This window comes from Nannobrachium achirus, assembly GCF_963921795.1.
Source record: "Nannobrachium achirus genome assembly, chromosome: 13".
Lineage (NCBI taxonomy): Eukaryota > Metazoa > Chordata > Actinopteri > Myctophiformes > Myctophidae > Nannobrachium > Nannobrachium achirus.
In genome coordinates, this window is record NC_137833.1 from 21,962,112 (window position 1) to 21,986,367 (window position 24,256).

At 41.1% G+C, this 24,256-nt stretch overlaps 1 protein-coding gene across 1 annotated transcript in view; it reads right to left on the reverse strand.

The window, feature by feature from the left end:
- Nucleotides 1-9,090: 9,090 nt before the first annotated feature.
- Nucleotides 9,091-24,256, reverse strand: part of LOC308297104 (tubulin beta-4B chain) — a 334,969-nt gene continuing 319,803 nt past the window's right edge. Inside the window, exons 3-9 of the mRNA XM_080740514.1 lie at nt 21,078-21,186; nt 19,882-19,992; nt 16,518-16,762; nt 13,807-14,129; nt 11,827-11,983; nt 11,299-11,486; nt 9,091-10,397 (exon numbers count right to left, since the gene is read on the reverse strand). Of these exons, the coding sequence (XP_080596640.1) occupies nt 10,250-10,397; nt 11,299-11,486; nt 11,827-11,983; nt 13,807-14,129; nt 16,518-16,762; nt 19,882-19,992; nt 21,078-21,186 (1,281 nt within the window). The 3' untranslated portion in view covers nt 9,091-10,249. The remainder of the gene's footprint in view (nt 10,398-11,298; nt 11,487-11,826; nt 11,984-13,806; nt 14,130-16,517; nt 16,763-19,881; nt 19,993-21,077; nt 21,187-24,256) is intronic.

Consider the following 24,256-nt stretch of genomic DNA (forward strand, 5'->3'; position numbering starts at 1 on the left):
AGCAAACTTTGAGTTACAAATGTTCGCTTAAAAATACATATTATTCAAAAAAATTGCACAAATTTCACGACTTTTCAAAAATAGCAGATCTACAAGCTTGCAGTGCGGCACTTGGTGCCACGCTGTGAACTTGTACTGTATATCTGCTATTTTTCAATAGGTAAAGAATAAAGTAATTAAGGCCCCTCCACCTTAGGCCCTAGTAACTCAGTCCCACTTTTCACCCCCTTGTGACGCCCCTGTACCCAAGCCCCCAAAACCACAGTAGGCCTACAGCATTGAAGCAGCCTTCGTCTGGTGGTCAAACCTGTGAGTGATAGCAGTTAAAACGCTACTGCGAGTGCGTATGCTAATGTTAATGCTACCTGCGTACCCGCTCGGTGCTCGAGACTTCCACGAAACTGGCCTCCTTTTCGGTGCCAATCGAGGTACTTCCGGGCAGTCTTCCGGGTGCTTCCAACGCCACTGCAGGTTTCATTGAAATGAATAGCTCTCTATTACATTATACCTCTATGGTTCTACCTTCATGAGTCATGACATCATCAGAGACACTTCCTACCACCTCCAACTGTCTGTTCTACCTTCATGCCGTCAAGGAAAACCATGTCAAACAGCTTCTCTCCCCAGGCAGTCAGACAGTTGATCTCTCTCTCTCTCTCTCTCTCTCTCTCTCTCTTTCTCTCTCTCTCTCTCTAATTCTCCAACTAGGAACTACTGTACATGAACTTCGGAATTATGCATACCTAGCCGGCAATGTCACAATCCTATATTAAAATTGGCTTAAGAGAGAGCCTTAAGCCACGACGACGCCTCAATGTGTCGTCATGGCATCAAGCGCAAACAAAACAAGTGTCAAAACAATTACCGTCAACTAAAATATCATGACAGTGACAACCATAGACGGAGTGGCTTTCTGTTAAAAGTGTCAACATGTGACTTTGCAATCGTCACTCACACAGACACACACACAAATCGTCCCCATTCTTTCATTCGGTCTGTCTCTTTTTTAGATTTTAGCAATTAAGCAATATTACGCAAGAGGGTGTGTTTTCACGTGATTAATGACACGCCAGTGATGCGGTCAGACTCCGCCTGATCAGCACAGCTGATTTTTAGATTTTGATTATGCCTAGGTGTGATGTCATGCTCGTTTGAAGCACAAACTTATTTCAACCAATCTGATTGCTTGGTTGGAACTACCTGCTGTATAATGCACATTAACACTCCATACCTGAAAGTGAAATTAATCAGCTAATCATAAATAATCATTGTGGGGCACAGCGTTTCAAGTATGTTGACAGTAAGAGGGCAAGAGAGAGCGAAGGAGAGAGTGCAAACATTTTTACTTGTCATTGTCACTCAGTCGTCACACAAAGAGTGTGTGTAAGACAAACACAAGTTCAATGTTGTCTCATAATTATTTTCACCTCGTCTGTGTGGAGCTGTGGTGTAAAGTAACTAAGTACATTTACTCAAGTACTGTACATAGTACAATTTAGTTGTTGTTTTTTTTACTTTACTGGAGTGTTTCCGATTTTCAATATGTTTACTTCAACTGTACTACATCTCAGAGACAAATATTGAAAACTATAGTTACTTTTGGAGATTTTTGAATATTATTCCAAAGCATACATTAATCACTTCAACCCTATATACTGTATACTTTGTCTACATTTTGTACATTTTGAAATTTACCTGTAACAGAGTATTTATACATTGCAGAATTTTTACTTTTACTAAAGTAAAATAAATGGAAAACTGACAAGTTGGCAACACTTACTGTATAAACGTTATGAACACATTCAAGGAGGGATCCAACATCTAAATGGACACAAGGCCATGAGACAACAATAATGATATTATCCCCTCCTTCCTAACAGCATTAAGTGTTTGTCCTAATGTCCTTGTGTCCTAATGTTCTGATCCCTGTGCCCTAATGGCCTTCATTGAGTCCTAATGTGTCACAGAGTGTCTGTGGCATCCCAGGAACTCCTGACTAGAATGAGCTCTAACTAGTTCTACTGTCAAAGAGTGGAGAGGGAAGGAAACTCTACTCTAAATGACAATGACAGGCCGAGTAGGCAGCATGCTCACAGAACAGTAAGGTCTACTGTCACTTTCATGCTTGGAGAAACAGTATGGTATGTTATAGAATGCCTTTATCCAACAAGCTTTACGCATTACCACACACACACACACACACACACACACACACACACACACACACACACACACACACACACACACACACACACACACACACACACACACACACACACACACACACAGGAAACTATGCAAGGCACCAACCTGCTTATCAGGAGCAGGCAGGGCATCTGTGTGGAGGCCCTTGCATGGGCCAATGATCTTTTAGCCTTAAAAAAATAATAGTGATAATTTAAAAAAAATATATCTACAAGCCCACAACGTGTTGCAGTACATTTTAGATCGGCTTTTTTCAGCAAAGAGGTTTTGTATATATATACGGGGGAAAGAGCAGACCAAAGTACAGAGCTAAAAGGTCAAAGTATCGAGGGGTTTAAGTGGTCAAATTTCTGAAAATAGTAAATACACACCAACATGAATCCAACATGACAGCGCTGTCAAACAAGTCTATTATTAAGCCATCTATGAAATCTATGAACCGGTTGAATCTGCAACATACACTGGGGGGGGGGGGGGGGGGGGGGGGGGGGTCCCTGCTTCATCTCTATATGCTAAGGGGTCCCAGCTTCATCTCTCTCTCTCAGCTAAGGGGTCCCTGCTTCATCTCTCTCTCAGCTAAGGGGTCCCTGCTTCATCTCTCTCCAGCTATGGGGTCCCTCCCTGCTTCATCTCTCTCTCAGCTAAGCGGGTCCTTGCTTCATCTCTCTCTCAGCTAAGGGGTCCCTGTTTCATCCCTCTCTCAGCTAAGGGGTCTCTGCTTCATCTCTCTCTTAGCTAAGGGGTCCCTTGAAGGCCCCTGATATACAGTATTTACATGATATTTATTTGCATATAAAAATAAAATAAAACATCTTAAAAACGTGTCAGCCCTGCTAGTCAGTCAGACGGGTCATATGGGACTGGGAGGAGGGGTCTTTTACGGTACAGGCTCTACAAACCCACAACGAGTGAACTTGTAGATCTGCTATTTGCAAACAGCCAAAGTCTCCGGTCGCAGGAGGGCGTGTCTGAGGTATCTCTGCATTCTATGATCCTATAGATTACTGAGACACTACACTGACTCTCTGCATTCTATGATCCAATAGATTACAGAGACACTACTCTGTCTCTGCATTCTATGATCCTATAGATTACTGAGCCACTACACTGTCTCTCTGCATTCTATGATCCTATAGTTTACAGAGACACTACACTGTCTCTCTGCATGCTATGATCCTATAGATTGCTCAGACACACTACACTGTCTCTCTGCATGCTATGATCCTATAGTTTACTGAGACACTACACTGTCTCTCTACATTCTATGTATGCGTTTACCTTGCTTATTGTAAGCCGCTCTGGATAAGAGCGCCTGCCAGATGCCTGAATTGTACATAGCAAAATGTAAATTGTAATATATCAATAAATCAATCGATCAAAAGGGAAGACATAAAGTGAGTCTTTGTTATTATGACTCTTCATGGACTGGATGCAGTGTGAACGAAACTTGCTTCTTCATATTCTTTGTTTTTTGTGCTGGGAGGAAAACACCCAGAACAACTGGATGGTGTTTACTGATGACCTGCTGGGCGTCTGTCTTTTCAACAACATACTTCTAAAACAAATACACTTGATTTATTCCTGGGAGAAGTCGAGAGGGTAAACAATAGTCATTATTTCTCAAGGCCAATGCATTTAACACTTTCATAACAAGCATGACAATACGTTGGTGTGTGATAATGGTTTCTTGGCATTTCCTTAAAGGGATATGTCACTTTCTAACATGTTTGGCGTCATTTTTACTTCAACTCAGGCGTTTGTGTTGCACCAAAGACAGTTTTTATGTTGCTCGATTCAGGATTTAGATATTTGATATGTCCCTTCTCGTATCTCAAGAACCAGGAGACCAGTTCTCCACATCATGTCCATTTGTCTGTGTCCCATTTATGCCAACGTAGATCTCTGGTTTATTGTATTCTTCTTTTTCTTTTTCCAAAATAAAATGTTAAAAGTAAATGGAAAAGCACGGCCAGCTCACGTATCTGGAGAGAAGTATGAGTCCCCAGAAAGTTTCCGATGAATCTAACATGGTTAGAATGGCGTTTGAAGTTACAATGGGTTTTTATAGGAAGGTGGCGTGTCTGATAAAATCAATACCAAAAATCTAAATACTGAATCAAGCAACTTAAAAACTGTCCTGGGTGCTCCCAAAAGCCTGAACTACGAGTAGACGATAAAATTATCATATTTGAACATATATTTGAACATATATTTGACGATACGCATAGTAGACGATAAAATGATCATATTTGAACATATATTTGAACATATTCTTTAAAGTGAAATATCCCTTTAAAGTACCAAAAGCAAAAGTACAACATGTTTGAAAATAGCAGATCTGCAAGCTCACAGCATGTCACGATGCGATGCGCTTTGAGCTTGTAGATCGGCTATTTTCAAATAGTCTACTTATAAAATAGGGCCAAAGTCGTTAATGTGCATTTTATAATATTATGTATATCTGCAAATTAACTAGTAACTAAAGTTTTCAAATAAATGTAGTGGAGTAGAAGTACAAGTATTGGAAATTGGAAATACTCAAGAAAAGTACAATTACCCTCACAATTGTACGTAAATGTACTTAGTTAGTTTACTGACCACAACAATCTAGAGTGATACAGCAGAGCTACTGGCCCTGCAGCTAGACCAGTGTAAAACTGACTTCTGTTGACTGTAGGACCCTGTATTCAAAACACGCCGCTCTCCATAAACTAAATGTTTACATCACTGTACGTGTGTGTTACTGTGTGTGTGTGTGTGTGTGTGTGTGTGTGTGTGTGTGTGTGTGTGTGTGTGTGTGTGTGTGTGTGTGTGTGTGCGCGCGCGTGTGTGCGTGTGTGTAGCTTACAGCCAAATAGCATTCCACCAAACAGGTCTTGCACTCTCTCTCTCTCTCTCTGACACACATTGCAGTTGCTTGTGTGGCTTGTCTTGTTAAAAAACCTCTTGACAAGACATTTTGCCACATATTGTGAAGTGTCTTTCTTCCTCTGTCCTTAACAGACAAGTTCAAAAGCCTGTTTACAGGCAGAATTATACAGTAAACATCCTTTGAGTTTTAATAGAACTCGGTGGGGTGGGGGTTAAATCGTTTTCATTTGGGTTAAATCTTTTGATGTTTTCTCACTTAAATAGTGCTGGGATGACATCTGGGACTGACCCTTAACAGACACAAAGAGGCTGTTGCAAGTCTTGCCAGGTTGTAACAAGTGAAAGTCTGGAATTCAAATTGTACTTGAGTAAAGGTACAAAAGTATTCGTTCAAGAGGCTGTTGCAAGTCTTGTCAAGTTGTAGTGAAAGTCTGGAATTCAAATTGTAGGCCTACTTGAGTAAAAGTACAAAAGTATTGGCATCAAAATGTGCTTAAAGTACCCAAAGTAAAAATACTCATTACACAGAATGTCCTGTTTCAAGTCTTCAAATGTATAAAAATATTTAGAAAATAGACGCTTTTGAAAAAATCGCATTGTCAATATACAAAGTAACTAGAATACAGTTTTCAAATAATTATAGTGGAGTAAAAGTACAATATTTTGATCCGAGATGTGGTGGAGTAGGAGTAAATGTATTGAAAATTGGAAATACTCAAGTTAAGTACAAATACCTCAAAATTTTACTTAAGTACAGTTATCTACTTTAGTTAGCCTACTTTAAACCACTGGTTTTTGAGTGCACAAAATTGTGGACCATTACAGATTCCATATTTGTGCACTCAGAGTCTGAGCTACATGACAGTTGATGCTTTTACAGTGGAAAACTTCCCCTTTTACAGTCTGCACATTTGAGGTGTGTGTAATCTGTGAATTAAAACTCCTTGAGATTAACACAGTAGGTACAGTCTCTCTCCCCCCCCCCCCCCCCCCTCTCTCCCTCTCTGCAAACTCACAGAAACACTTATTAATAAAGCACGGTGACGTGTCACCCCATAAACGTTAACACCTCAGAACAAACGCACATTTTAAGATTTCATTAATCAACATCATTAATAAGAGTGTGAGCTTCCTGGCCAGCAGGCAGCAGCCAAAACCAACAGGCTATGAGACTCTTAACAGAGATTGTCAGTCCATTATAAATCCCACTGACTTTTAATGACAATAAACATAATAGCCTACGCGTTATTATGAAGCCCTTCAATAGAACGTGATGACATACAGAGCTACAATAATGTCGCTACAATAACGTTGCACAAACCAACCGATCGCATAGGCTACTACAGGCGGTCCAACGGTTTCCACATTTTCACTGAGAATGCTCACAGCCTGGCCCTGGATAGAGTGATAAAACAGATGTAAAGTTTCATGGTTGAAAACCTACCCGATCGCGCTCCTACGGTGTGTTGTTTCAGAGACAGCAAACTTCCATATCATGTGTATGATTCAGTCAAGTTTCTGTCTGTCTGACTCAGCTTCTGTATGTCTGTCTGTTTGTCCTCTGTCTGTCTGTCTGTCTCTCTGCAGGCGGAGGACAGACCCAGCCTCATCCAACCCAGAGCCCTACAGAGCAGCTAGTTTGGAAGCCACGGATCACACGACGCTCGTCTGTCACGACAGGCATGGGTGAACTTCAACATGGTGTTTGCACTTTCTCCATTTAATACTACTATCTACTTAAGACGTTTTGATTTCATTTATTAAGTGCTTAACCCATGGCTACGGATGTTACAATCATGTACGGGTTCTTAAAACTATCTGTACCATTTTAATCCGATCTGTAGCACGTTTCTCATAATGTATCATAGTGCAATACACCTCCCAACCGATAGGGTCGCGTGGTTGAAAGCATAAAGAGGAAATTGGGAAAGATTACCACCAGCACCAATCGGATTAAACTACTTTTTATTGAACATTAGGGAAGATAGGTCTACAAGTAATTCTGAGAGCTCGTCCATAATTGCAACATCCGTGGCTATGGGTTAAGCACTTTATATTTGACCTCTGAACATGTATCTAGATGTACGGGCTGTAAATGGCAAAAGTGCAAACACCAGGTTGCAGATGTTCCCTGACTGTCGTATCATGTTTCATCCTACAGTCTGGTTTCATCAGGGCTATTTTGGCAACGTTTACATTCTAGACTAACTTTTTTGTCTCCACGTAATACTTTTTGTTTACACTATTAGATAATGTTCCCCCTTGGATCCAATGGTTGGTGAGTAGCCATAAATCATAACGCTTGTAGAGTGCTTTTATTTTGGGAAGTTTTATCTCAAAAGTTTTGTCCCAAAATAAAAGCACTCTACAAGAGTTATGATTTATGGCTAGTTGGTGAGCTGCTGTCTTTATCCTTATTAGGACATCTCCCTCAACACAAGGCCTATCAGTCAAGGAGAGTGTAGTCAATCTTGGCATATAGCCTAACATTATTTTCAGATGGGGTCTGCAGCCAAATAAATTTAGGACTCATGAAATAATTTGAGAATAACTGATGTAGCCTATGATATTATAACAGTGGTTCTCAAAAAAGTGGCCTCTGTGGGTTCCTTTATGGGGCCATAAGTCTGTAACTCTGACAGTAGACAAATTTGTCTACTGTCAGGGTTAAGGGGAGACCTTGAAATGTAAAAATTTGAGAAACACTATTACAACACTGACTGAATGGAAGGGGAAGTCTTTCTGACAGGACCCTGGTGGTGTAACTATATGAACCCAGCTCTGTGTCTGTATGGCTCTGGTTTGCTCCAATGCAGCTGCGCCTTGCAGCTCTGCTTTGATCCATCCGGGCTTCTTTTTTCCTTTTTTCACAGTGATGCAATGTTTCCAGATGTGGAACAAGAGGGAGAAAAAAAACAGAACAGTTTCTGTATAGTCTGGAGAACAGCCGTGGTGGTGGACACTGGACTGTTACTACGAAGTACATTTACTTGTACTGTACTTAAGAATAAGATCCTTTTTTTAGTAGGCCATCTGTAATTTACTTGAGATTTTTGGCTACTTCAATGTAACTTACACTCCTCTACATTAAGGCAAAACATTTACTTTTGACTCCAGTGCATTAGGGGTAAATGTAGACATTAGTGAAGATGGCAGATCCACACTCTCACTGTCTGTGACACGTGACTATGAGCTTGCATATCTATTTTCACTATTATTGATATTTTGTGTAGACCTACTTAAAACACGTTTGTATTGTGTTTATGAAGTATTTTTTAAAAGCAAGTACTCCAGTACTTTAACTCAAGTACAACTTTGACAGGGGAACTTTCACTCCGATTAGGGAGTCTTACTGGTAGTTGAGTCATATTTGACAGTTATTCCAGCACAGAATCGCTGAAGAATTTAGGAATAAAATGCAGAACAAATGTGAAGGGAGAGCGGGGGGGGTGTTGATTCTGCAGCTGTTCGCGAGCCCCAAAAATAACTTTAATAGCATCTACAATAAAGGCTCGTTCATACTCCATGGTTGGTGAGGTGAGTAGCTACTCACCCTTTTAGGTGATGTCGGTCAGTAAAAACAGATATGTCAGGGTACGGTTGCCACGTGACGTAACATTGTAGTTTTCAGACGGGCGGCATTGCTCAGGGGTAGAGAAACTGCCATTAGAACACGGATGGGTTCTCCCGGTGAGTGCCTTGTATGGTTTCCTCTGCCTTCTGTGTGAATGTAATGCACAATCTATGTAAAGTGCCTTGGATAAAGGTGCTATACAAATGCACCATTTACTTTAGAAAACTACACCGTGGTGAGTTGCTACGCACCTAAATCTGGAGTATGAACGAGACTTAATGATTTTATTGACAATATAACCAACATCTAGAAGAATAACAAATTGTAACACTATAATGCTCTACAATGAATATCAACCTCCAGAATATATTATGGCCAATTATATCAAATGTCTAATAAATAAAAAAGCATACTTGTCACTAGAATTAATCAGGACTCCATTTGCATGAAAATTTGAAAATGTTTATTTCCCACCAGATTGTATCCGCATCAACCGAGTCGTAGCAAACAGGCTAAAGCTAGATGTATCGTCAACAAAACAACGAAACAGGGAATGATGTTGAATGAAACAGGCTAATGCTATGTGTCATAAACAGACAAACAGGCTAAAGCTACTAGGTATGCATAGGCTGAGCTGCCAAACTCAGAAACTTCAGTGTCAATCTACGCCAGTGGTTCTCAAACTTGTATTTATTTCAAGGATGCCCCATAACACTTGAGTGCTCTCTCAAGAGTTACAGACCTTGTGAAGGCTCCATTTGAAATTCAGAGGGCCCCCTTTATTTGAGAATCACTAATCTACATCCGTGTCCTAGTCATTTAAATTTACAGCAGAGAAGTGAAATGGATTTAGACCATTTTTGAAGTGCAAACCGATCACTCACCCTACAATAGTTCAGAACTACAACAGTCCATCAATAACTTGACATTATTGACCATCACCACAAAGTGATGCCATGATATGGACTTGCATATCTAACCACATACGTTTCAATGGCCTGATGTTATGTGATCTCAAGGTGCTGACAGTGTGACATACAGAATGACACTCACGCACGAACACAATGACAAGAAAGAGTGACACACACGTACCCACAATGACAGATTAAGACACAAAAACAGACTAGACATTAGTGTTGAATAGCATTAGCATCTCAGCATGGTTTATTTCTGGTTGATGTCGTTTTTACAGGCCATATCCTCCTCTCCCTCCTCTGACTCAGTGGTTCTCAAACCTTTTTAGGCCATGACCACCCCAAAATGATCATATTTGAACTGGGGGGCCTCCCCTAAAATAATTATATTTGAACTGGGGACAAATACTTGGAATTGTACTTGAGGCATATTTCTAAATCTTTGCCTCTTTCTTCAGGTAATATGTGACAATGTGGCCAATGTTGACCATTTTTTATTCAAGTTTGTTGATTACGCTGAAATGGTATATTTTTATTATTATTATATGTTTTGTACTTTTCTCATTTTACAGGCATTAAAAGGGTCTTAAAAAAAAGTAAAAACATAATTTGGGGGGGGGGTCGGGGGTCTAAATTGACCCATACATGTAAAAGTTTGAGGACCACTGCACTAAGGGGTGGTTCTTCAGGCCAGGTCTTCCTCTCCCTCTTCCTCAAACTCTCCCTCCTCCTCGGCGGTAGCGTCCTGGTACTGCTGGTACTCTGACACCAGGTCGTTCATGTTGCTCTCTGCCTCTGTGAACTCCATCTCATCCATGCCCTCGCCTGTGTACCTGCAGACCGGGAACAACAGCTTAGGAATCACACGCACACACACTTGGAACGAAAAACCCTCAATAGCACACTGACTATTGAGTTTTCACTCAATAGTCAGTGTGCGTTATGCACAGTGTTTGATTTTGACAGTTCTTTTAGCTTTTTGATGTAGTATTAGTCATATTCTTTTGAATACATTTCAATTTAGTTCATCATATATTAGTCACCTGAAAAAGTTTTACTTTTAGTCTAGTTTTAGTTGACTAAAAAAATACCATAAAATCTTAGCATTGAAATGCCTGCAAGCCGAGTAATACTCAGCCGTGTGCCGAAAAGAGCAGATCTACAAGCTCACGTGTCTCACTGTGACACGTTGTGAGATCGGCTATTTTCAGAGTGACACCTGCAAAAACCTAGAACGAAAAACCCATCATCATTTGACGTTTTCACTCAGTATGTGCGTTCTACCTTAGGTCAACTACTCAAAGTGATGGGGACTGTGGAAAAGAGGTGAAGAAGAGAGTGCCAAAATATAATTTCGTTCAAGTCATATTTTAGTCATCTGAAAGGTTTTAGTCGACTGAATATCCTAATATTCGTCAAAAATCAACTGTACATTTTACCGTAGTTGACAAATGTATTTTGGCAGGCTGTGATGGTGTTGTAATGGTAGATTTTACACGTCGTTTCATGCTAAAAATAGCAGATCTACAAGCTCACAACGCGTCTTTTCAGAGCGCAACCAAACATAAATTGACCTGGATCTCTTCTCCACTAGTCCCTCCCTAACATTTTAGTCTAGTTTTTATTTGTTTACGAAATAGTCAATATACTGTATACTGTCTTAGTCAACATAGCTTAGAATCCGTCTGTGAAAAATAGTTTTAGTAGATGAAAAATGAACAGGGCTCTAGGTACCAGTGAAGGAAGGCCTTGCGACGGAACATGGCGGTGAACTGCTCTGAGATGCGCTTGAACAGCTCCTGGATGGCCGTGCTGTTCCCGATGAAGGTGGCGGCCATCTTGAGCCCGCGCGGCGGGATGTCGCAGACGGCTGTCTTCACATTGTTGGGGATCCACTCCACGAAGTAGCTGCTGTTCTTGTTCTGCAATGGAGGGCGCAAAAGGTAGGGTTTCATCAGATTATAGTTTTACCACGTTGGATTCATCTAAAACACCGGTCCTTGGTTCTAGTGACTGGTGCCTTTTAATGATACAAATGTATATAAAATGCCGGTATCTAAACACTGAATCAAGCAACTTAAAAACTGTCCAGGGTGAAACGAAAAAGCCAAAGTAGTTTAAATGACCTCAATCATTTTTGTAAATATCTTTTCAAATATCTGTAGTGGTTCAACTGAATTTGAAACTCATTCAGCTGGAACCCCCTCCCCCCTCAAGGACCGCCTGGGGGTCCCCAGACCCCACTTTGAGAACCCTCCCTACCTGCACGTTGAGCATCTGCTCGTCCACCTCCTTCATGGACATGCGTCCGCGGAAGATGGCCGCCACGGTGAGGTAGCGCCCGTGGCGCGGGTCGCACGCCGCCATCATGTTCTTGGCATCGAACATCTGCTGGGTGAGCTCTGGAACCGTCAGCGCTCTATGGAACACATGGGGGAAAACCTCTTTATAATGGAATAAAGAGCAATAAAACCTCTAATGGAATAAGGAACATGGAACTCTATATATGGGTATTAGGGATCTCCATATATGCGTAACTTGTCCTATATATATATTAATAATGAATTCCGTCCTGCGCGACCTGGCCCTCTGCGCAACCTCGCTTTTCAACATCTTACTGGTAATGTAATTAAGATCAATACAACCTCTTTATAATGGAATAAAGATAGATTAAAGTTCTTTATATCGATGTTTTATTGGAGCTTACACGGATTGATTCGGATTGGTCAATCACTGAATTCAGCAGTCGGTTATTTGTGAGCGGTGCTATTGGGAAAAGCCAAGCTCCAATATCTGGCTTTGTCCAGGCCCCAAAAAACATCTGGGCTTTGAAGCATGGCCTACGCCTAGCCTACATCTTGGCACAAAGCGCTCTAAGTTTGTTGTACACCCAGGGTCACATATTTAGATAGACATACGGTTTGGCTGACGACGGCAAATTAAAGAATGCTAGAAGGCTCAGAGATTAAAGCAAAAAACATATCTCATGATTGAAAAAGTCACAATCTGTAATTTGTTAATGAAGATTGGAACAAAAATCCTGGGTCTCTGCAACGTCATCATTTCTGAGAGTCTTTAAGAATGTGCCAGCATGTTGTTTAGACAGATTTGAGGTTTACCTGCCATCCTAGTGCTTTGAAGGACTGAATAGTTTTCTTTGAACTCCTTATGTGACCATTTACCACTTATTAAAGTTATTGAGTGCATACACAATAGCAAGTTTCATTTTGGACACTCATGAGACCACACGTAATGTTAGGAAAGTGCCCCACCTTGTGACAAAGTAGAGTACTACACATATATGTTCCTGTTGCATCACTGTGTTCAATATGTCCTTGTTTCAACACTAACTACATTCTACATGACTGTTTAATAGTAGCTTATGGAACAGACGTTTGGTGGCTGTCCACCATGTCAGTTCTGGTATGTTGGTGCTGTTGTCGTAGGTACTGCATTGCATTGTGGGACATTCATAGCAGTGTGCTCTGCCCTACAAAGCCAAAGTGTGGAACTTTGGCTTTGTTGGGCAGATGCTGGAACCTCATTTTTGTACACGTAGACTTCTTTATAAAAGGTCAAATCACCCTTCATAGTTTTGAATTTAGTATGCATTTCACGTACTACCGAGTTGCTACGAGTTATGAAGACCATGCAGACTTACCCTGGTCATTTGTTCTTTTGCTTTTGTTACCTGGGCTTGTTTTTTCTTGACCACAATGTTAAGATGTAATTTAGATAGTATGCTATTTAGAGAGCTGCTAGGTTCATCATTTACCTGATATCCTGTAGTGTCAATGTACATAAACCCTCAAAAGACGCAACGCTCGACACGGTGACTCACTCGCTTTAGCTCGCTCTGTGGTGTCTCGTGTGGATCAAGTCCACTTGAGACGGCGCACCTCCGTCGTGGTCAGGTTATTGAACTACTTTATCAGCCAAAACGGCGAGAGAGAGGCACTTCCGCGTTGGGCGTGGCCTTTGCTCAGCTCCGGTGGAGGAAAAAACAAACATACTAGCTAGGCAGACAATGGGTTGACGGTTTCAAAGAAAAAGCCTAAGGCTGGACTCTAGCTCAACCGCAGCCTGTACGCTCTTGAAGAGACACGGCAACGACAAAACAACAAACAACCTTCCATTGAGAATGCATTAGTAAGGCGCCCCCAGTGGCCATTCTCAGACGATAAGGAGAAGATGTTTCACGCATATGTCTGTGGTGCGCCTAAAACCTAGTAGTAAACGCACCTGTATTGCTGGCTTCCTCGGCTGGTGAGTGGAGCAAAGCCGGGCATGAAAAAGTGCAGGCGGGGGAAGGGCACCATGTTGACGGCCAGCTTCCTCAGGTCGGCGTTGAGCTGTCCGGGGAAGCGCAGGCAGGTGGTCACGCCGCTCATGGTGGCAGAGACCAGGTGGTTGAGGTCTCCGTAGGTGGGCGTGGTCAGCTTCAGCGTGCGGAAGCAGATGTCGTACAGCGCCTCGTTGTCGATGCAGAACGTCTCGTCAGTGTTCTCCACCAGCTGGTGGACGGACAGCGTGGCGTTGTAAGGCTCCACCACCGTATCCGACACCTGGCCAGGAGAGAGAGAGTTAATAAATAAACAGGGAGGGGAGGGGAGGTCCCGAGACAAAGCAGAGTAAGGTGAGACGGGAACAAGTGAGATGAGAGAGAAGGCGACAAAGAATAACCTACAATATGTTGACAAGGTAACGGCAGGCGACACCGCGTATCAAATACTCAACGATACGTTACCACAATATGTTCACACTGCCTTCAAAGACCAAAGACTGTTCCTCTGTGTAGATTTTACTTTTGTGTTTTGCACTTTGTTTCTAATCCTGCACAAACCTGCTATGTGGACCTGCCAAAATGTTACCACTTCACCACTTGTATGCGTAGTTTCATGTACATACTGTATCTGAGAGGTTACACGATAATTATCGGACCGATATTAGGAATTATGCTGTCATCCCGATACATCTGATAACATTATTAATAGCTCAGATAATATAGAATATATTTTTTTGGGTCAAAAAACTGTGCTGTGGGTGGATTGGGATGAGGGGTGTTTGTTTTTCTCTCGGCTCCTCCCGTTTTGCCAGGGTGGTATCAGTGCCATTCAGTGGTTTAGGAAGAGGGAGTTTTACACAAATCCAGCGCTCCCTTTCTCGTGCCTGGCTGTGACGTAAACAGTCTGCAAAAAAACAACAACAGAAGAATAGTTCTTCTGTTGTAGGAGCTAAAGTAACAATGTGAATCTCTGTCTGTCTTTGTGTGTCTCTCTTGCTAGAGAGTTTAGCAATCTTTTGTAACAAATGGGTTCTCTGTCATTTAAATGGATAATATTTGTATTTATTTGGAAAAATAAATATGGTCAATTTATTTTAGTCAAAGCTGTTCTAGACTTTTTTGTGGTTCATAGTAGCAATGCTCGTGTCATCATGATGAATCTGGTTACATTAAAATAATAAGAACTATAAAAAATATATATATTATCGGTATCTGTCTTGAGGAGCAGTAAGTTATCGATATTGGTATCGGTTTAAAATCAAAACAATATCTTGCATCCCTAGTATCTGATGATCTGATGGTCTGATGTCTTAAAAAAAATGTTATGTTCCTAACATGCTTAAGTGACGGGAGCTTACACAAAAATGACCCACTTCTTCACACCTCTAAACCAGTGTTGGGACAATGGTTGATTCTTGAGACTATAGGTTCATTCATTGTTTACCTGCTCTCCAGTGCCTTCCAGGCACTATATTGTTCTCTCTGCACTCTAGCCACGTGACTGTTTAACTTGTTTATTTACTGACTAGAGTTCATGTTTACTCCGTTTATTCTGATCTCACCCTTGTAAGTCGCTCTGGATGAGAGTCTGCTAAATGCCTACACTGTTGGCCCATCCCATGCTTGGGGTGTCACACAGATGCTGGAAGTAAAAAAGAAAAAGAAAAGAAAAAGAGATGGGCTGTGTTGCTTTTCAATTGTTTGTCTTGGGTCTTGGTTTCCATGGCAGGCTGTACTGTAGGTACCTTGGGAGACAGCACCTGCGCTGCCTGGAGTTGTTTACTGTATATAGATTTCATAATGCTTGATCCTGCTCGTTACAGAAAGGACACCGTCTGACGCATTGGTTACTGTGTGGATGTGGCTTGTTTCTTTTGGCCTGCATAACGCAAGCTCTTTTTGGGATGTATGCTGTTGTCTCCTTCGGGTTAAACCTCATAGGTTCAAAACCCTAACTTTTCAGGATTCAGACTTTTACAAAAATAGCAAAGTAGCAAATCTACAAGCTCAAAAGTGACGCTTTAGCCGTGTTTTGAGCTTGTGGATCTGCCATGTTTTATACTTTTGTGTGAAACTGCAGTATGATCAAGCAGTGCATTACGAAAAGACACAAAAAAGGTTCGAATTTGGAGATAAGTAATGGCTGATTTTACACTTGTGCACTGCACTGCAAGCTTGTTTCATTTACTCATCTTTCAGGCAGCGAGTGGCTCAGGAGGTAGAGTGGCCACTTGCTGAACCGGAAGGTTCCCAGTTCGATCCAGGGTTTTCCCCAGAGTTAGTGTCCAAGTGTCCTTGAGCAAGACGCTAAACCCCTAATTGCTCCCGATCAGCAGTTTGGTGCCTTGCATGGTTCATGGCCGTCGGTGTATGAATGTTTGTGTGAATGGGTGAATGTAATGTACAATCTAGGTAAAGCGCCTTGGATAAAGGAGCAATATAAACTTGGCAGATTGCAACAAAACATAAAGTGACTAGTCTTTTAGTTCTGCTGGGTCTCTTTTCCACTAGTCCCTACATTTTAGTCTAGTACTAATTTTTATTTGTTGACGAGATTGTCAAAATATTTCCTATATAGTTTATTCGTTTTGGTCAATGAAAAAAAAAAAAAGGTTATCGACCCACATTTTTCGACCATAGTTTAGAAATAAACACTGCCTTCTCTAACCTTGGGAGAGGGCACCACGCTGAAGGTGTTCATGATGCGGTCGGGGTATTCCTCCCGGATCTTGCTTATGAGCAGCGTTCCCATGCCGGAGCCCGTCCCGCCGCCGAGGGAGTGTGTGAGCTGGAAACCCTGGAGACAGTCACAGGACTCCGCCTCCTTACGCACCACGTCCAGCACTGAGTCCACAAGCTCTGCTCCCTCTGTGTAGTGGCCCTTAGCCCAGTTGTTACCTGCACCGCTCTGGCCTACGGAAGGTTAACATGCACACACACACAGGGCTGGGATGAATATAATGAGATTTAACTCGCCGAATAATTGTCGCTCAAATAATTGCCATTAACAATTTCATTGCGTTTCTGTCGTTGAACATAGAACACGATGAATAAAAGATAAAGGCTTTGTGAACAAAAAAGGGGCACAGGGCAGATACTCGTATGGGAATGCCATGCCGGAACCATCCGCACCAGAGAAGTCACCCTTTGACACGGCAGAGGAGCGGGTGAAAAAATACAGGGAAGCTGCTCCTCTGACACTGGATAATAGAAGACAAAAACGCTTGGCAAAGCGAGCCAAGCGGTACTTGTGTGTGCCAGGGACAAGTGTCCCTTCTGAGCATGTGGTCTCCACAGCCGGGGACATTGTCACGGCTCAGAGGGGCCAGTGAGCTCACCAGTGAGCACGTTGAACAACTCTTGTTTTTGCACGAGAACCTTAACACTCCCAAGCACTAGCTGGATATAGCAGTCCTGACTCATGTTTTATTTTGTTCTTCTCAAAGAGAAATCCAGAGTTTCGAAGTCTGATTCAGATTTTATGTGAAATTATGAATGTTAATAAAAATACATTATATTTGTAACACACTTTGCATTTGAAGAAAATCTCAAAGTGCTACATTAAAAGGAAAAATGGAAGAATATTAAGTAAACAGACAAGAAATAAAGAAATGAATACATTCAGAACGTTGTTCACCTATACACAGCTAAGAAAAGGTTTAAAACACATGAGGCATCTAAAAGACTGTCTAGGCAAACGCCTTGTTTAAGGGGCCCCACGATGCTTTTCAAAATATATATTTTATATAAATATTGTTCCATAATAGGGTTTTATACAGGTTTAGCCTAAACGACCACTCGGATATTGACATTTCATGTTCTGTCTGTCTCCAATTCCAAGCCGTTTCAGATGCAATACCAAAATGCCCATTGTTGGCAACGGGCGCTGTCTTTGGGCTAGAATTGGAACGATACAGAGAATATTAGAGAACCACGATGAGAACCACGTAGAGTCAATCGTAATCTTCTCTGTATCGTTCCAATTTTATTACCACTTTACCTCATGGTTCCACCTCAAATATAGAGTCTCAATAGCAAATAGCCTCCCAAAAAGTACCGTTCCCTTCTCGAGGGGGCCCAATAGGAAATGAGCTCCCTGTGACATAGCATGGGGCCCATTCAGAAAATCACTGAAATGAAAGGCAAGGCTTAGAGTTAAATAATGTTTTTTTGGGGGCTGGAAGACCGAAGACACTGGGAAGACCAAAAAACAAGAAAAACTAAATTAAAATGTGAAATTCATGGCGGGGCACCTTTAAAAAAAAAAGTCTTTAGTCCCCCTTTAAAAGGATCAATGGACTCTCAGGTGGTCGGGGAGGGCATTCCACAGTCGAGGAGCAGCTGAGCAGAAGGCACGGTCCCCCATCTTGTGTAAATTTGTCTTTTTGCTAGTGAGTTGGAGTTTCTAGGGCGGAGGGAGCAGGTGAAATCCGGGGTTCAATGAGTTCCTTTAAATAGGAAGGGGCGTTGCTGTGGATGCACTGGTAGGTGAGGAGGTAGACCTTGTACTCTATCTGGTATGCGACGGGAAGCCAATTAATGAATACTATAGGCTCACTCTGAGCTGTGTGCAGCAAATTTTCACTCAAGAGTTATTGCACTTAATAGCCTATATATTTTTTTATTTACCATTTGTTTTATATCGAGTCAACCAGAGAACAGTAAAGTACATGTAAAATAACAGTTTTAGTAAAGTATACTTGTACCGGTATTACAGTGTTTGTTTTTTTCCTTCTAAAAGGAAAGTCCGGAGTTTTCAGTTTTGACGTTAATCTCATTCAGATTTAATGTGAAATTGTGAATGTTATTCACTATAGGCTCACTCTGAGCTGTGTGCAGCTAATTGTTACTCAGGGTTACATTTAATTGTTATTGCACAAATAAGTCAGACAAGTAAGTCTAAGGGTCTAAAAGGAACGGTTTTAGTTCCTCCGGTCATAAGGATGTTAAGGCTAAAACTAGCACAGTGCTGTAGGCCTGCAGCACAGCACATCTTTTCTAAATGACTGTTAGTGTTGTTGTGTAAATGTGTACTGTTCTTTTTCCCAGCAGCTGATGACTGTTGTGTTCTGTGTTTTCTGGCATCTTGACAAGGAACATGTTGTCAGGGCTTGACATTAACATTTTGAGGCACTTGTCCTATGGAAAGTACATTTCCCATTCACTTGTCCGGGCACAAGAATCACCTGCCCGGATGGAAAAAAAAATAAAAATAAAAATAAAAAATGAATGAATAACAAAATGGACTTCAACGAAATAAATGTCAAAAAGACTGACTGACTTTATCTGGCTGCATTGAAGTAAAATATATGATTCAGCTTTTAATGGTTTATATTGTTTACAATCGTTTAAAAATGTTCCAATATAAAAAAGCAAAGTAATAGAATAGAGCTTTATTGTCACATCACATGAATTACAGGTAAAACAATGGGTGAAAAACATTGTGGTGCAGCTTAAAACAGCAGCAGCAGTTAAAAGTGATCACAATAATCACAATAATCATGATATTGAATCGCAGAAAAGTAAATAATCGTGATATAAATCGAATAGTCACCCTAGGAATCGAAATCTAATGGTCCCACCCCCGCGATATACAGACATTTCATGTTGTTGTTTTTTTTATACCACCTATCAAACCGCAGAGTCTCTTGACTAGTGATGGGATGATATGAAAATGTCATATCACAATTATTGTGACAAAAGAAATCGTGATTTACGATATTATCGCGATAATCAAGATCCATTATTCTGGGTCGGAACATTTGCCAAAAAAAAAGCCGATCTACAAGCTCACAATCTACAAGCTTTTTGGCAAAGACATTTGATAGAGTGAAAAAGACTGTATCAAGTACGTAAAAGGTGAATTGATCCCAGTGCATGACGGAGGACGATATCATGATAAATTAAATCTCCACGATACGATTATCGTGAGTGTTTTTTAACACCATAAACGGTAATATCGCGTATCGTCCCATCCATACTCATGACGAGAAGACATTTTGTGGGAAAGAAAGACGGGATGAAGGACTCACCGAAGACAAAGTTGTCTGGTCTGAAGATCTGTCCAAAGGGTCCGGACCTCACAGAGTCCATGGTGCCTGGCTCCAGGTCTACCAGCACGGCCCGGGGGACGTACTTACCACCTGGTGTCACACAACACAAGCATGTCAATGATTCATTTATTCATGTCATGTCGTCACTGAAGCCAAGGGCACATTAATCAATCTAATTGGTGATAAAAGGACAGAGCACTAACATAATTATAAGCACTAACATAATTATAAAAACTAAAAGATCTCAGCTTCATGGGGTGTGGAATTGATAAGAACATAAGTCCTTTGGGTGAACTACTCCTTTAAATTAACACTGAGGATGTCATAGTGTAGTGAACCTGGCTGACACCAGGTTTAATTGTGACCGTAGGTCGCAGTTTAGTATGTGAACGGTCATAGCTTGACCGTATCTCTGTCTGTCTGGCTATAACGCCAGACACTGTGGTTCCCCTGGCACATCACTGTGACATCACAGGTGTCGGGAACCACAGTCAGGCGTGGTCTATGGGTTTGCCGCTCTGACATCACTCTGATGTCATGGGAACCACTCTAACAGATTCCTTCTATGCCCATATATGGAGATCCCTGATGTCATTAATATTAAGCCCATATCTAACAGGAGGACTTCATATGGGAATGCCCATATATGGAGGAAGACTGCCCATATCTGTGTGGCTGGTTCAGACAGGGATGTCATGTATGGGCATAAAAGGGATGTATGTTGCGATGTCATGGGACCCACTAACAGAATCTCTTTATGCCCATACATGGAGATCCCTGACGTCATCAATATTAAACCCATATCTAACAGGACTTCATAAGGGAATGCCCATATATGGAGGAAGACAGCCCATATCTATGTGGTTGGTTCAGACAGGGATCTCCATGTATGGACATAAAAAAGGATTGTATGCATGATGTCAGATGTGATAGACGTCATAGGACTTTCATATAATGTATAACTGAGTAAGCATGTTTGGGGTCTAACAGCATATCTCCATATACAGTACATGTAACTCCATATATGGGTAACTGGTCCAATATACCTCACTGGCCAGACGGGCAAGACATGGCGTGCTTGTCGCCCTGAGGCGTCTTACTAGTTAAGATGAATTTAAGTACCCGTTACTTTGTCATGAAATACATTTAATTAAGATGAATTGGTTTAAAATTACCTGTAGCTTCGTTGTAATAAACGTTGATTCTTTCCAGCTGCAGGTCGCTGTCACCATGGTACGTCCCCGTGGGGTCGATGCCATGCTCGTCACTGATCACCTCCCAGAACTATAGGGTTAATTAAATATAATTAATACTCGTCACTGATCAACTCCCACTGATCACTACTATCAATTAATTAGGGTAAAGTTAGCCTTTTAGCCACATACAACTAGCTCTATGTTGTGATAGTAATCATTGCTATAGAGCAGTGGTTCCCAAACTTTATAGCTCAAGACCCAAAAGAGAAATTAGATGTTTGCCCGGGACCCAAACTAGCTGATGTACAAGCTCACACAGATTGGCTATTTTCACCACTTCTTAAACATTTGTTTTCTAATTTATGGAATTTCTTAGATCTTTCTTTTATTTCTTCAGAAATTACTGAATTATTTTGGGGGGTTGCGGCCTGAAAAGGTTTGAGAACCACTGCGTCAGAGGAGGGGCGAGGAGGATCTGGCCTGGAAAAGAATTACATCAACCAGAAATAAACCATGCTAATAGCTTGAGATGCTAACGCTATTCAACACTAATGTCTAGTAGTCTGTGTGTTTGTGTCTCAATCTGTCATTGTGTGAGTACTGTACGTGTGTGTCACTCGTCATTGTGTGTGTGTGTGTGTGTGTGTGTGTGTGTGTGTGTGTGTGTGTGTGTGTGTGTGTGTGTGTGTGTGCATTTGTGTGTGTGTGTGTGTGTGTGTGTGTGTGTGTGGCCATTGAAACGAATGATATTAGATATGCAAGAAGATATGCAAGTCCATATCATGGCGTACTATAATATAAATTGTATAATTTAAATATACAATTACATCCAAATATTAGTATGCACTGTATGTATAAATATGTAACTATGTACATATTTGTGTGTATGTACGCTAACGCTTCAAATATGATTTTGGGGGGGGGGGGGGGGGGGGGGTCCCCGGGTCAAATGTGATTATTTTGGGGCGTTGCGGCCTGAAAAGTTTGAGAACCACTGCGTCAGAGGAGGGGCGAGGAGGATCTGGCCTGGAAAAAAACTACATCAACCAGAAATAAACCATGCTAATAGCTGAGATGCTAACGCTATTCAACACTAATGTCTAGTAGTCTATGTGTTTGTGTCTCAATCTGTCATTGTGTGAGCACTGTACGTGTGTGTCACTCGTCATTGTGTGTGTGTGTGTGTGTGTGTGTGTGTGTGTGTGTGTGTGTGTGTGTGTGTGCGCGCGCGCCTGCATCAGTGAATCAGCACCTTGAGATCACAGTACAACACCAGGCCATTGAAACAAATGCTATTAGATATGCAAGTCCATATCACGGCGTACTATAATATAAATTGTATAATTTAAATATACAATTACATCCAAATATTAGTATGCAATGTATGTATAAATATGTAACCATGTATATATTTGTGTGTATGTAACTATGTAGTAACCATGTACAGTAACTACGTAGTTACATGAAACTAAATATGTAACTAATAAATATGTAATATTTTTTGAAACTATTTTTAATATTCATAATTTAAAAAACTAAATGTAGGAAATGAAAAATTAGTGATGACAAAAAAAGAAAACATTTAAAAAATGGCCAATCTATGCCTGAGCATGTAGATCGTCTGTTTTCAAAATACTCATTTCACAATATTTCTGTGGAGCCGAGTTAAACAAAATGCAATGCCTCAAGTACAATTCCAAGTACTTGTCCCCAGTAAATTATTTTAGATGGCCCCCAGTTCAAATATGATTCTTTTGGAGGGTTCCCAGTTCAAATATGATTATTTTGGGGGGGGGGGGGTCCCCGGGTCAAATGTGATTATTTTGGGGCGTTGCGGCCTGAAAAGTTTGAGAACCACTGCGTCAGAGGAGGGGCGAGGAGGATCTGGCCTGGAAAAAAACTACATCAACCAGAAATAAACCATGCTAATAGCTGAGATGCTAACGCTATTCAACACTAATGTCTAGTAGTCTGTGTGTTTGTGTCTCAAACTGTCATTGTGTGAGCACTGTACGTGCGTGTCACTCGTCATTGTGTGTGTGTGTGTGTGTGTGTGTGCGTGTGCGTGTGCGCCTGCATCAGTGAATCAGCACCTTGAGATCACAGTACAACACCAGGCCATTGAAACAAATGCTATTAGATATGCAAGTCCATATCACGGCGTACTATAATATAAATTGTATAATTTAAATATACAATTACATCCAAATATTAGTATGCAATGTATGTATAAATATGTAACCATGTACATATTTGTGTATGTAACTATGTAGTAACCATGTACAGTAACTACGTAGTTACATGTAACTAAATATGTAACTAATAAATATGTAATATTTTTTGAAACTATTTTTAATATTCACAATTTAAAAAACTAAATGTAGGAAATGAAAAATTAGTGATGACAAAAAAAGAAAACATTTTAAAAATGGCCAATCTATGCCTGAGCATGTAGATCGTCTGTTTTCAAAATATTCATTTCACAATATTTCTGTGGAGCTGAGTTAAACAAAATGCAATGCCTCAAGTACAATTCCAAGTACTTGTCCCCAGTAAATTATTTTAGATGGCCCCCAGTTCAAAAATGATTATTTTGGAGGGTCCAGTTCAAATATGATATTTTGGAGGGTTCCCAGTTCAAATATGATTATTTGGGGGGGGGGGGGGGGTCCCGGGTCAAATGTGATTATTTTGGGGCGTTGCGGCCTGAAAAGGTTTGAGAACCACTGCGTCAGAGGAGGGGCGAGGAGGATCTGGCCTGGAAAAAAACTGCATCAACCAGAAATAAACCATGCTAATAGCTGAGATGCTAACGCTATTCAACACTAATGTCTAGTAGTCTGTGTGTTTGTGTCTCAATCTGTCATTGTGTGAGTACGTGTGTGTCACTCGTCATTGTGTGTGTGTGTGTGTGTGTGTGTGTGTGTGTGTGTGTGTGTGTGTGTGTGTGTGTGTGTGTGTGTGTGTGTGTCTATCAGTGAATCAGCACGGCAGCGGCACCAGGCCATTGAAACGAATGCTATTAGATATGCAAGTCCATGTCATGGCGTACTATAATATAAATGGTATAATTTAAATATACAATGACATCCAAATATTAGTATGCACTGTATGTATTAAATATGTAACTACATATCTAAATACACTTAGTTATAATA